Below are 12,386 nucleotides of genomic sequence, written 5' to 3' on the forward strand. Positions count from 1 at the left end.
TCAAGGTAAAGCAAAATCCAAACCAGGAAAGAAGCCAAGTCGGTGCTGAGCAGGGCGGGCAAGGCATCCTCGCCTGGGGCTCGGACCCAATGCCACGCGTCCGTTCTGCCGCACAACAGACAGGTGGTGGGTCGGAGTCCAGGATGCGGCCTTTTGTACGCAGGCCCCATTAACGTCTTTTAAAACTCACCACGTTCTTGAAAGCTCGGCGCCAGGTACTTCTGATGTCAGGAGAACGGGCCACGCCAAACGCGCCGCATTTGAAGTTAACACGCTCAAGCGTGCTGCCAGGCTGTCGAAAGCCAAGTACGCATCCCCTCAGATCAGGCTATAAAGGCAACTTCAAAAGGACACATCTTAAAACGGATCCGGCAGAAGTTCAGAAATGAAAGAATAATTAGGGGCTTGAAAATTTCTCACAGGAGGGAAGAATGGAAAGATGGAGATTGCTTACATTAGGGAGGGACCGCAGAAGAAAGACATGATAAAATAATTAGAGGCATAAAGAAGATGACGGGAGGTACCTGTCCTCCCTTTCTTGTAACGTACAAGGGCTACACAATGAAAATAACAGAATTCAAGGTCAGGCATTGTACAAAGTTAACAAAAACAGCTGAACTCGTATAACCATCGCAACCATCTGGAAGGGAAACGAAGCCACGTGATGTGAGGCTTGGCCAGAGCAGAAGGTGTCAGTGAGGAGAGCAAGTCCAAACAGTGGCAGATTAATTCCCTGCGAGCTCCTTCCTTGCCCCCTCTTTTGAAGCATCTGCTCCCGGCAGCTGCCCCGAGTCAGTCTCGGGACCAGCTCAGCTTGACAAGCCCGAACTCCCAGAAAAACTTTCTGCCTGATCACAGGGATGGAGTCAAAGATGCAAAGGCAAAGCGTGCGGGGAATCTGAGCAGTTTTTAGTGAAGCTACCAACGGGCAGGGTACGAGGCTTCCCTAGGAGACGGGTCTCTGAACGAAGAGCCGCAGGGTCACCCACCACCGCTCAGCAACAACTCTCTAACACACCAGACCTCAAACACCAGCAAGGCTGTCACTTCAGCTGGCCAGACATTTTTTTTCCTTCACAAAAATACAAATTGCCGTTAAGGTTTCAACCAAGAAATTGAGTTTCATTCTTTAAAAAGGAATGTTTTTGCTGGTGATCTTGTGTTAACTCTAACAGAGTCCAAACACTATCCCTCCTTCCAGTGTGCAAGACAGCAGTAGGATGAATTACAGCAGTCGGTCACCAAAACGCTCTCCTAAAAGCCGGAGGCCAACCAAGCACCGGTTCCACACGCTGTGAATGCTGGAATGCTGCACAGCTGCTCAGTGAGAAATTCAGCCAGCGCTAAAGCCATTCCAGCACCTGAATCTCATCAGCAGAATTCAGTACAAAATTACCCTACCAGAGGCCTGTACAGTTCAACATGAAGTGCAAACACAATGACTTTTTTTCCCTAGACAAAACCGCACACAAGAACAAATTACCTTTGTGCTTTGTTTTATTAGAATAATCCAGTTCATTTCATATGTAATAAATCCATTAGGCTTTGGGGTTTTGTTTTAAATTACAAGCTCAAGCATATTTTAACAGAATTCATTTAAATACTGTGCTTTTAGCAATTAATAATTCCACAGTTCTGTACATGCGCTTCACTGTGCTCTCTGACCTCTGAAGGGTTTAGCTTGGTGAATCCATACCAGCTTCCATCACGCATTTCAGAAGGCAGCCCGGCCCGCAACGACGTCTGTGGGCACGCAACAGGGGGGATGGCACCGCACGTCCCTCTGTCGCTGCCTGCGAGAACGCTGGCCCTTGCGCTGCCCGGTCCTCGGTGCCTCTGGCCTCGCCACACGTGAGACAGCTGCGTTTCGTGTTAGAGCTCCAGGTCCTGCAGGGCCCCCCAGCTAGGTCCAATTTTCATTTTAACGTTCAGTTTTACTGAGAGTTTGATGGCGTTTTCCATCTCGTGCTTGACGATCTGAGCAACCTACAAGAAAACGTTACACATCAGCTGCACACGTAACTTCAGCGCTCTGGTCTTCTGTCAATAGGTGGGGTGCCCGCATACCTGGAGTCCTCTCCTGCATTTATTTGCTCCGGCCTACCACCAATGGGAATGCATTTTAATCCTGATTAGGGTTTATGAATTGATAAACTGGATAAAGCCAGTAACGTTTTATGCAGCACAGAGTTGTGACTGGTTCCGCACTGTTAAAAGCTACTTAGAAAAGAGGCAAGACTAAGTTTTCATTAAACAGAGAGTCCTGCAGAGTCCCCTCTTTCACCCAGATGCATAATTCTAAGTGTTTCACGGAGTCTGTTCTGAAAACTTCAGTGTACTGAAAGCGAAACACAAACCAAATAGTCCAGAGGCAAAGAACGGTGTTCCCCCTCGCCGTGTCAGCACGAGGCGCTCTGCGAAACACAAACTACAAACCTCTGGGAAAGCGGATCACATCCAATGCAGGTGCTAGAAATACCACCCAGCTTCCCCATCCCGATTTTGTTAAGGCAACTCCAACATTTGCTGCCCTCCACAAGTACTTCTACGAAAACGTTCATTTCAGTACACAGTTAGAGGACCAGAAGATATTTTTGCCTGCGACTTTTTGGATTGTAAGAGACTGGATTTTTTTCCTGACTGTAAATACCTGCTCTGGATAAAGGGACTTTCCTTCCTACCCCAAGACCCACGCAGAGTCCAGCCTGTCCTGGATTGCTTATTTGAATGAATCTTTCAGCCCACACCCATCCCACAGCAGAATGAAAAGAGGCTTTGAAATTATTGCGATTCCTCATCTCAGCTAGAGGCCACCGTGTCAACATAGGAACTATTCGAGCTTTCTGACCCCTCCATGCATTTTCATAATTTCCTCACGGGTACCCACAGGAGAGATTTCTCCACAGTTTTTACTGGGGAAGGGAGGAGGGATGTGAGGAGATCAGAGCACAAGAGTTTACAAGAACATTAAGAACTAGGGAGATATTTGTCTTCCAAAACCCTATGCCCTTACATACCACATTTCAAAATGATCTCGATAACCTAGAAAAATGCTTTGAAATAGGACGTAATTCGGCACAGACGAGTACAGAGTAGAAAGAAGCAGGATACAGAAGTAGGATAGAAATAATCTACTGTTCAAAAATAGGATGAAAAATAACTGCCTGGGCAGGAAAAAAAACGAGGTTATCTGAGATTAAAAACTGAACAGGGCTTAAGCACGACACACTGTTGTGAGAAGGAAAGAAAATGCAATTCTGGAACACAGAAAAAAGAAGTGTTGCTTGTGTGACACACAGATCAATTTTCCACTTTATTGAAACCACGGCGGCCTTGATCAAGTTTGAGGCCCAGTATTACAAAAGAAACGTCAACCATACAGAGGGAGACTCTCTGGGAACGGTCACAAGTCCAGCACACAGTGAAGAACGTCAGATTAGGGCTGCTGCACCTCGAACAAGGGACGGCAGCTGCAGGGGAGAAACAAAAACCTGCACGAGGTTCCCAGTGAAGCTGATGGGATGAGATGGGACGAGATGGGACGCGCACCAACACCCTGACACGGGGGGGGTTGGGCTCTGAATTTACTGTACATTAATCAAACAAAATCATTTCTGGAGTTTTCAACGGTCAGCCAAAACATGCTTGGAGGAATACTGGCCACCTTAAAGACATAAATGCAACGATGCTGGGAACAAGCAAGCAGTTTAAAAGCATCTATCTAGCCTATACCTTTACGTTCCTATCTGACTCCTCATTGCCAGAGTCAGCTCAACAGGCGAGGTCAGCCCTCATTCTACCATCTTTGGCAATATTCTCATAGTCTTGCTGTTGTGATAAGCTCCGAAAGCTCCTACCCACACTTTGACATTCTGCACAGACTAGGAAAGCCCTGATGCCCCAGGCATTTCACACCTTCAGCACATGAAAAAACAGGTATTACCCCAATGTGGTCCTTTAAAAGACGCAAGCTAGCTCACTGATAGACTACAAATGGAAACAGAACTATCAGTAGTGTCATTTCTCTTAAAAACATTTGTAAGGATACTCTGATTGGAACACAAACTCCTAGATATATGGAAAGATATTTTTAGTTTTCTTTTGTGCGCTTCAGCAGCTGAAAATGAGCAAGAGCCAGCATCAAGCATGTGACCAATCTAACTTGTCTGAATAAAAATCGCTGCTGCAGCAGAGAAATACACAATTTACAGTATAATAAAGTTTTTGTGCCAGCAAGATGAAAAAAACCTCACCAATACAGAAACCAAGAAACGCTCACTTTTTTTTTACTAAAAGATATATGGTAGCTCAAAAGGACTAATTCATTCAGGCCCTACTTTGAGTAGGGGCTTAAGAGGGAGAGCCTTCAAGGGATCCTTTGCAACCCAGATCTTTCCACTATAGGATAATTGTGACGGTGCATCTGAAAGGACAGTAGGCAATATTATCACAAAAAAAGATCCCTTCTGGCCCTAAAAACAATTAATCAAAGGGGTAAGAAGTACCCTGTTGTCTCAGCTAGACAGAAATCCTTGAAAAACAAGCAAATCTGGCACACACAAGGAAAGCCTGAGCCTAGGAAACACACCTTGTGTACCTATGCTGTTTTAAGTGACTGCCCAGAAAAATCTATGTACAGAACTACATCTGAAGGCAGTTAGAAAAGCCGGTAATAATCTCCTTTGAAGCTGAGGCTGTTAATGAAAAAATATAATACAATAAATAATAAGCAAATCCATTCACTTCACCCTAGTTCTTCTGGGGACAGAGCGATAACTGGGAGCCAGCATCTACAGACGTAAAATGCTACACTCAGGGGATTTCAGTTTTCTGCAGAGAGAAAGTTAGGAGCCTTTTCGTCTCTAAAACAGCCTGCCTGGACTGAAGCAGCAGATGTCTGAACAGAGCTGGCAAAACAAACAGAAGCTTGAGCTGAGATTCAAGAGGAAAAATATTAAACCTTTTGTTCTTAATGAAATCTAAAAAAAAAAAAAAAAAAAAAAAAAATGCGCAGGCCAGTCAGTACTGCTGAAAGCTCTCTCAGACTGGGAGTTACTGCTTGCCATCAGGAAAAGGCCTTTTGTCATTAAAGATGTGTATGCGCAGAAGAGAACGGGGAGAAAGACATCCCCAAGCTACGGTAGCACACCCTGGGAGCCTTCCTGTGTTTGTCCTCAGGACTTGGGAAAACACTAAGCTGCCAACATACAGCTAAAATGTTTGCTACTGAAAGCTGTCACACAGACACCACCATGCCCAGGCACGGGAGTGCCTACGTGGTGGAAGAGCACACACATGCATGTGAAAGGTGCCTGAAGTCCACACAGCACATTTCTTATACCTACCATGCTGCTAACCACCATAACACTCCTATACCAGAAAGACAGGGAAGTAAGGAATGAGGAAACAAAAGTAAGGAATCCTCCTTTCCCTACACAGAGTATAAACCACAGCTGTAACAATACGTGTTCTGAGTTAGGCACCAGAAGACATGAGTGTAAACAGGGAGGCAATAATACCTCCAAACAAAGAAAAACTTCCCCCTACAACCTGTCAGCAATAGTAAACTACTTCAGTCATCAAGTCTTGCAGAAAAGCTGTACAAACTGCTGTTACAAGCAGCAAAGCACACGTTGGAAAAATGAGCTTCAGACATGGGAATGGCTTGAGTCTGAAAATAAAGGGATCAAGAATACAAACATCATTTTTCATCCAATTCGACATTGTTTTCACAGACCTTTTAGCACACAGTGAGAGAGAATCCAGGGAAGAAAAGCTGAGCCCCTAGAAGGAAGGTTGGTTTGAAACACCATAATGCAGCAGAGAGCTGAAAAAAGCAACTGCGCGGCTGTACCTGGATGACGTCATCCTCTGCAACTTCATAGAGGAGCTCATCATGGAGCTGGAGGATAAAGAAACCTCCGCTGATGGGATGTAATGTCCTTCTGTTGCTCTTCCTCGCTAGCTTTCCTACACAGGTGAAGAGCACACTTTGTTAGATACCATTATGCAAAGGCATGTTTCCTCTAATTACAGAACCCTCACACATTCCTAATGCTGAGAAAAAGAACACGAGAAACTTTAAAATGAAAAAGCCCATGCCTACAGATAAAACCACAAAACATTGCTACTCTATCAATATTTGTACAGCTACCGAGGGAAAATGTTAATGAAAAGCATTTTAGATATAAACATTTCAGCCTTACATTAGGAAGATATGAATCAGAAGAGAAACAAGAGACAGTTGTGTCTCCTGAACCATCTGTTTTAAAAGTAAATTTTAAACAAAATCATGTCAGGTTTAATCAGAGGTTGGTTTACAATGTTCTCTCTGGCAATGAATTAGGATTCTGCTTTTCTTCCAAAATCATTTTAATGGCTAGTCTAAAAAGGCAGTAAGCCTCCTCCCAAATGCTGTTATGTGGAACTGTAACTACTACTCCTGATTAAAAAAAAAAAAAAAAGGGGGGGGAGAGGAGAGAAAAAGAGCAGTTTTTGAATAAACAAGTAAACAGCTGATAAAAACAGGATCCTGGTAGGCCTTGCCTGACAAAAATAAAACAGAACAAGCCATTCCATAGTAAAAGCTTTTAAAAAAAACAAAAAAACAAAAAAACAAAAAACCAAAGACAACCTCACACACACAGACTCAGAAGTTATTCATTTCTCAGGTCAGCTAACAGGAGGACTCCAGCTCACAACTACCGGAGGGCTTTCACAGCATCATCAGTTCCTCACACAAGCCTGGCACTGAAGCCGCAATGCTGAAGAAGCCACACGATGCAGGATGCTTCTCTGATGGCACAGGCCTTTATAACTTGCTGCGAAAGAATTCCTGCCAGTTCTCGAAACAGCTAGTATCAGAGGAGGAAGGACTATCACAAATGCATCTTCTCGCCTTCCTACAATTACGTTGGCCAAAGGTCAGTAGCTGCTGCACCTGGAAGGGGTGGGAAGTTCTGCCAGGCACATGCCTTCTACTCATAGCAGACCTCAGAATCTTGTCTCTAAAATAAAACTCCCTGACATATTTTTAGAGGTTCAGCAATTAATTATTTAGTTTTTCTTCTCAGTCCTACAAATCAGACTCCTTGTATTAAGACAGCTTCATGTTTCAGTTGAAGCGTAAGAAGTATCAAAGAAATATAGCACTCCATCCCTTAAGTTGTCTTTCTAAAAATATATGACTGATGAACAAAACACTGTCTACACTATGCTAAAGAAAAAAAGTCTTCATAGCACTCCTCTGGGAATGAATACCCCAGCACAGCTTTGCTATCTGCAGCCAGAAGAAATTTATGCTGATAAGTGCTCCATATAATACTCTTCTGGAGCCTCTGTACATCAGCTTCCAGTCAACAAATTCCAGGCTTAATTCTAACAAAAAAAAAAAAAAAAGTAATTTTGGAACAAGGATTTCCTCCATTCTATCTTTTCACTGCCTGTGAAGCCAGAGTATCTGCTCAGTTTCTCCCTTCCTACTTTTGAACAATTCTGTGGTAGCATCGCAGGCCATATCACACATCAACTCCCACCGCCAACCTTTGCCAAACCTGCTTTGAGGCAGCTGGGGTTCCTGATCTGATCACAGCATTTGCTTTAGTTTGTGTGTTGAGCAGACACTCTCCCTCTTTCCTTATGACTTTTTTGCCCATTAAACACCAACTTACCACTGTCAGGAAATAAAATGCCTCCCGCCCAAAGGCCCTAAACTTTATTTTGCTGGCAATTATTTTGTTTGGTTGGTTGGTTTTTAATTAGTAATGCTGGAAGTTTTGGTGTAGTGTGCAAGGAAGAGGTGAGCGTACCAGTCTTATCTCTCTGGAAGGAGCTCTCCAGATGTCCGTGGGACTTGATCACAGAGGAGAAAGCTTCCAGGCGTCTCTGAATGTTCACAGTGGCTGTTTTGACAATGTCTGCAGCAGATCCCTGAACAGTCGTATTCACAGCCTGTCGCTCTGCCTAAACAGAGATAGGTGTTACCAAAACCTACCCCAAAAAATAAATAAAATCCAGCATGCCACATGTACTTCATTAAAAATAATAAATGCATGGTATTTACAGGCACGGTAAAACCTCCAGATAAAAGAGTTTGTTACATCTGCCTGAAAGAAAGAGACATTCTAGACTAGCTTCAGACACAAAATTTCTACAGGTGACTGAGAAAAATCAGGATTTCTGCAAACTTAAAATTAATTGATATGATGGGTAATAACCTACAAGAGTCACAAGCCACAAGAGGGAAAAGCATATAAACACGGTAACAGTTTGATCAGGAGGAGAAAAATCTCACAGTTTATTCAAGTACCACAAGACACTTCTGCCTATCTTCAAAACCATCCAGAATGGATAACCAAAGGGAAGAAGTTGGACTTCATGGACTAATAATCTGGTCTACTGCACTGAACCCTGACTGCCAGAGCATTACAGCTGTACAAAAACACACCAGACCACACTATGACTGTTTTTTCCCCACACAAGCATCTTCTCTACTAATCCCCTCCTCAGACAAGAAAACTGTACTAAAAGGTTCTTCTCTCTTTGATTAGAGCTGAAATGTGTGCAAAAAGTTATGAGGGAGCTGAAATTAAAGTGAAGATAATTCATTAACAGGTCTTTAATACGATTTTAAAGAATAAATCAAAGTTGAACAGAAGGTACATCTACAAAGCTTCATGCTGAAGTATCCTTCAGATTAAATAGTCAAATAATCTCAAAAGTTTTTTGAAAGTCTCCTTGTTTCCTTTTCAACTACTTGGACTACAAACTCCCCCACTTTCTCCCTCTTCCACTCTAACCTTTAATTCCACACAAGCTGATCCAGCTGCCTACTGAGAAGTATAATGCTTCCTCCCCACAGAAATGAGCCAACATCTCCCCAAGGAGTCAATTTACTCTTACTGAAGTAGAGTCTATGACAGACGCGTCCAAAATGACCTTGAAAAAAACTAATGCCAGTGCAAAGGCGTATATTAAGTAAATATTTATCTAACAAGTTTGAGCAATTTTTCCTTTGAGGGGAAATATGAGAAGGAACAAGCACCCAAAAATATAGGACTTAAATGCCCTTTCTTGTTCAAGTGCTGACAGCATACAATCATACGGAGACTGCTGAGTGGGAGCAACTGAAGAGTTAAAGCACATCACTGCGTGGAGGCTTTTTAAAATCATGTCCACTTATTTCAATAAATTACTCACTCCAGTTCCAACGTGGGAGTTCTGAAGTGAGGTTAGTACAGCGATGACAGCTGTACACCCAGTCACAGAAGACTTACGTCACGCAGACCATGACAAAAGCTCTGTTATTCAGAGAACAACCGAGGGAACAATGAACTAAGTGAGAAGTGGAAGGTCAGGAACAAGATGGCTCATAGACCCTGTAAAACCGCAGATAAGATATGCAACGGAAACTAATCCTTTAAAAATTAAAAATAATAGTAATAATTTTTAAAAAGTACTGCACTCAACATACATGAGCTTTACTATAGGGGTTTGGATCTTTGATAGCTGGCAGGTATCTCCGTCTTCCCAGGATGGTCTGCACAAACCCATCTCTTCTGCAGCTCTTCACTGTTTCCCTTAAGAATTTCTGAATCCCTGGGAAAGGAAAGAGAAAGTTTTGCCTAATACAGCTGATGTTCCACGTTGACTTCTCACTGGGGTCACTGAAAGCAGCCTGGGAAACCCAAGCAGCACAAAGGTAATTTTTTAAATTTCCCGTGCCCTGTCAGTGGACAAGGGCGCACGATCATTCATTCAGCCTATTCGCAGCTCTGATGGGAAACTTATTAAGACTTTTGAGGTGGAAGAGAGCGCAGAGTGTCAGGATATCTTACTGTGCACAAGGAAGTAGGAAGACCATTCTGCACAGCGCCCAGGCACAGAGGAGCATACATGTATTATTGACAATGGAGAGGTCAGGACCTGGACCAGCACTGTAGGAAGTCAGTCAGTTGAAAGCAGAAGTCAGAGCCCTTGATGCCCCAGGCTGCCTGACTTCAGACCGTGTCACTTCAGATTCTAGGATGAAAGAAACTTACCCACCTGCACTTTGCAAGGGAAGGAGTGAATCCACTGAGAGCATTAAAAAGAAACTTAGGTCAAAGAAAGGTGATACAGGTAAGAGTCTCTTTCGGTGCAAGTTCAGGTAACAACTGCACTGAAGTGGAAAGAGTTCACTTCAGACAATTTCTTTCCAAGGTTTACAAAATATAAAAGGTAAAAGGAGCTATTCAAGATCAAGACTGACAACATTAGTCAATTCATTAGGTATGTAATTTAGCATGTCAGCCTGGCAATACATATAAGTAAAAATTCATAAGAAGCGAAGTTAAAATGTAAGGTACATTGTGGAGTTTGTATGTACACACATTAACAATAGAGAAGAAGCAGGAAGTCATTTCTAGTGATCATGAAGGAGACAATACCTAGAAATTACTGGAGACTAAACAGACTCTTAATAGGACACCATTTCTCAGCATCTGCCTCCTAAAGAAACAAACCCTGAATCTTCAGAACATAATTTTCCAGGGCATTTCCAAGTTGTATGATTAGAGCTAGCCGTCTCTTATTCCATTTGCCCTCCATTCATTTTCTGATTGCAGCTCTACTCTCTCTCTCTCGCTTTCCTACAAATTAACAGGCTTCTTAGAAATGCAACAATGTCTTTTTACAAAATATGGGAGAGCTACTCTGAGCAGCTGGATAAAAATGTAAGAGTGATATGCAAAACAGTTTAAAACTCAATGAAAGCAGAAGACAAGAACAGAAGAGACAAATGGTTATATTTAAAAACTATAAGATGTGTCGTCTAAAGTTGTATTGTGTATCCTTTCAAGCTGTGTCTTTTAATAAGGAAAAGAGTGTTTCTTATTCGGACAGTTAAGAGCTTTAACATGAATCCCCAGGGCTTACTGATTAATTAGAAAACAAAAAAACCTTCATGTAATAAGCAAACAACAAGATCCTAAAGATTAATAAAACCAGAGTGTGGAGTAAAACATTACGGAGTACCAAACTGCTGTGTTTATGCACTGGACTTTTTCAAAATGAAAAGCTTTTTCAAAGAGATAGGAGTAGTAGAAGGCTGAGACAAATTTAGGATTTGAAGAGACATGGAGAGAAGGGATTAAAAACAACCACCACCACCACAGCACATCCAAACAGCCATATCCGAACCTGTGTATCTTGATTTGAAGGATTCAATGTAATTGGCAGCTTCGTTTTCATCAATCCCCATCTGCTCGCCTAGAGATTTTGCTCCTATTCCATAGATGATTCCATAGCAAATCTGCCAGAGGACAGCATGAAGAACCGCAATCATATGGTGAGCCATGCAGAGAAAGCAGAGCCAAAACAAAATGTGATTCACTGGAAGACGTGTATGGGAACAAGGGCAAGCATTCAAGAAGTCCGAACCATTCATGCTGCTTTTCTCCACCTTCATCCCCCAAAGCCCAGACAGCTCTGGTTGAAACACAGTGAGAGTGAGAGGGCGTACAAGGCATCTACCACACAATCACAGATGAACTCAAACAGAAAACCATACTATTGTGACTCCCTGATGTTTTGAACACTGAACCTTCCCACCTAGAAAGCTGCTGCTGAATTGTTTTTCCTAAAAATTACCTGTTTAGCTTGTTGCCTGGTCCTGTCTCCAACAGCCTCAGGATCAATCATTTTCCATTCTGCTGCAATGCTCTTAAAGACATCAGTACCCCCGTTCAAGGCTTGAATGAGACGACAGTCACAAGACAAATGAGCAAGGATCCTCAGTTCAAGCTGAGAGTAATCAGCAGCCAAGATTAAGCCACCTAAAGTCAAGAAGTCAGCAGAAATCACTATTTCATAAATTACTCCAACAACATTCCAACCAACATTCCAGCAAGAAGGACTGAAGCCAGCCCTGCATCTCCTGCTCTGAAAGTTTTCCGCAGCCATTTCTATGCAACCTCAGTCTCCATTTTCTTGCGAAAACTTTTAGGAGTTGCTTCTGGACTGCTAAAAGTTGTGCCAATAAACAGCAGAAATTAAATCAGATAAATTCTTGCCTGTTTCCTCGATGCCCAGGTTTGCTTGCATTCCATGCAGGGCCTACATCTAGAATCCATCAAAAACACACAGAACGAGTATCTGTCCAGGTGTCCGTGTAAAAGTCTAGCACCTGATAGGAATGATCAGCACCGAGATCAGACCAGCAGACTTGTACTGAGCCAGGGCAGGCAACGTGAGAACTGACATTTGGCTAGAAATAACACTACATAGAGTGCAGTTTCTGTATTAAGCTCTGCCTAAGTATAGCTCTTTAAAAATATATGTATTCCTAAAGAGGAAGTGAAGGTGTAAACATTTGAATTATAACATTTGAATATTTTCCCTGGTTGAAA

At 42.7% G+C, this 12,386-nt stretch overlaps 1 protein-coding gene across 3 annotated transcripts in view; it reads right to left on the minus strand.

The window, feature by feature from the left end:
- Positions 1–1,496: 1,496 nt before the first annotated feature.
- POLQ (DNA polymerase theta) overlaps positions 1,497–12,386 on the minus strand; it is a 56,886-nt gene continuing 45,996 nt past the window's right edge. Inside the window, exons 25-31 of one of the 3 annotated variants that reach the window (XM_063352335.1) lie at positions 11,629–11,813; positions 11,179–11,290; positions 10,045–10,074; positions 9,473–9,597; positions 7,809–7,962; positions 5,855–5,970; positions 1,497–1,986 (exon numbers count right to left, since the gene is read on the minus strand). In XM_063352335.1, the coding sequence (XP_063208405.1) occupies positions 1,873–1,986; positions 5,855–5,970; positions 7,809–7,962; positions 9,473–9,597; positions 10,045–10,074; positions 11,179–11,290; positions 11,629–11,813 (836 nt within the window). In that variant the 3' untranslated portion in view covers positions 1,497–1,872. Of the gene's footprint in view, positions 1,987–5,854; positions 5,971–7,808; positions 7,963–9,472; positions 9,598–10,040; positions 10,075–11,178; positions 11,291–11,628; positions 11,814–12,386 lie in introns of those variants that run through there. The other 2 variants (XM_063352345.1, XM_063352350.1) reach the window with 2 other exon arrangements.

The sequence above is a fragment of the Chroicocephalus ridibundus genome, chromosome 1 (genome assembly GCF_963924245.1).
Source record: "Chroicocephalus ridibundus chromosome 1, bChrRid1.1, whole genome shotgun sequence".
Taxonomy (NCBI): domain Eukaryota; kingdom Metazoa; phylum Chordata; class Aves; order Charadriiformes; family Laridae; genus Chroicocephalus; species Chroicocephalus ridibundus.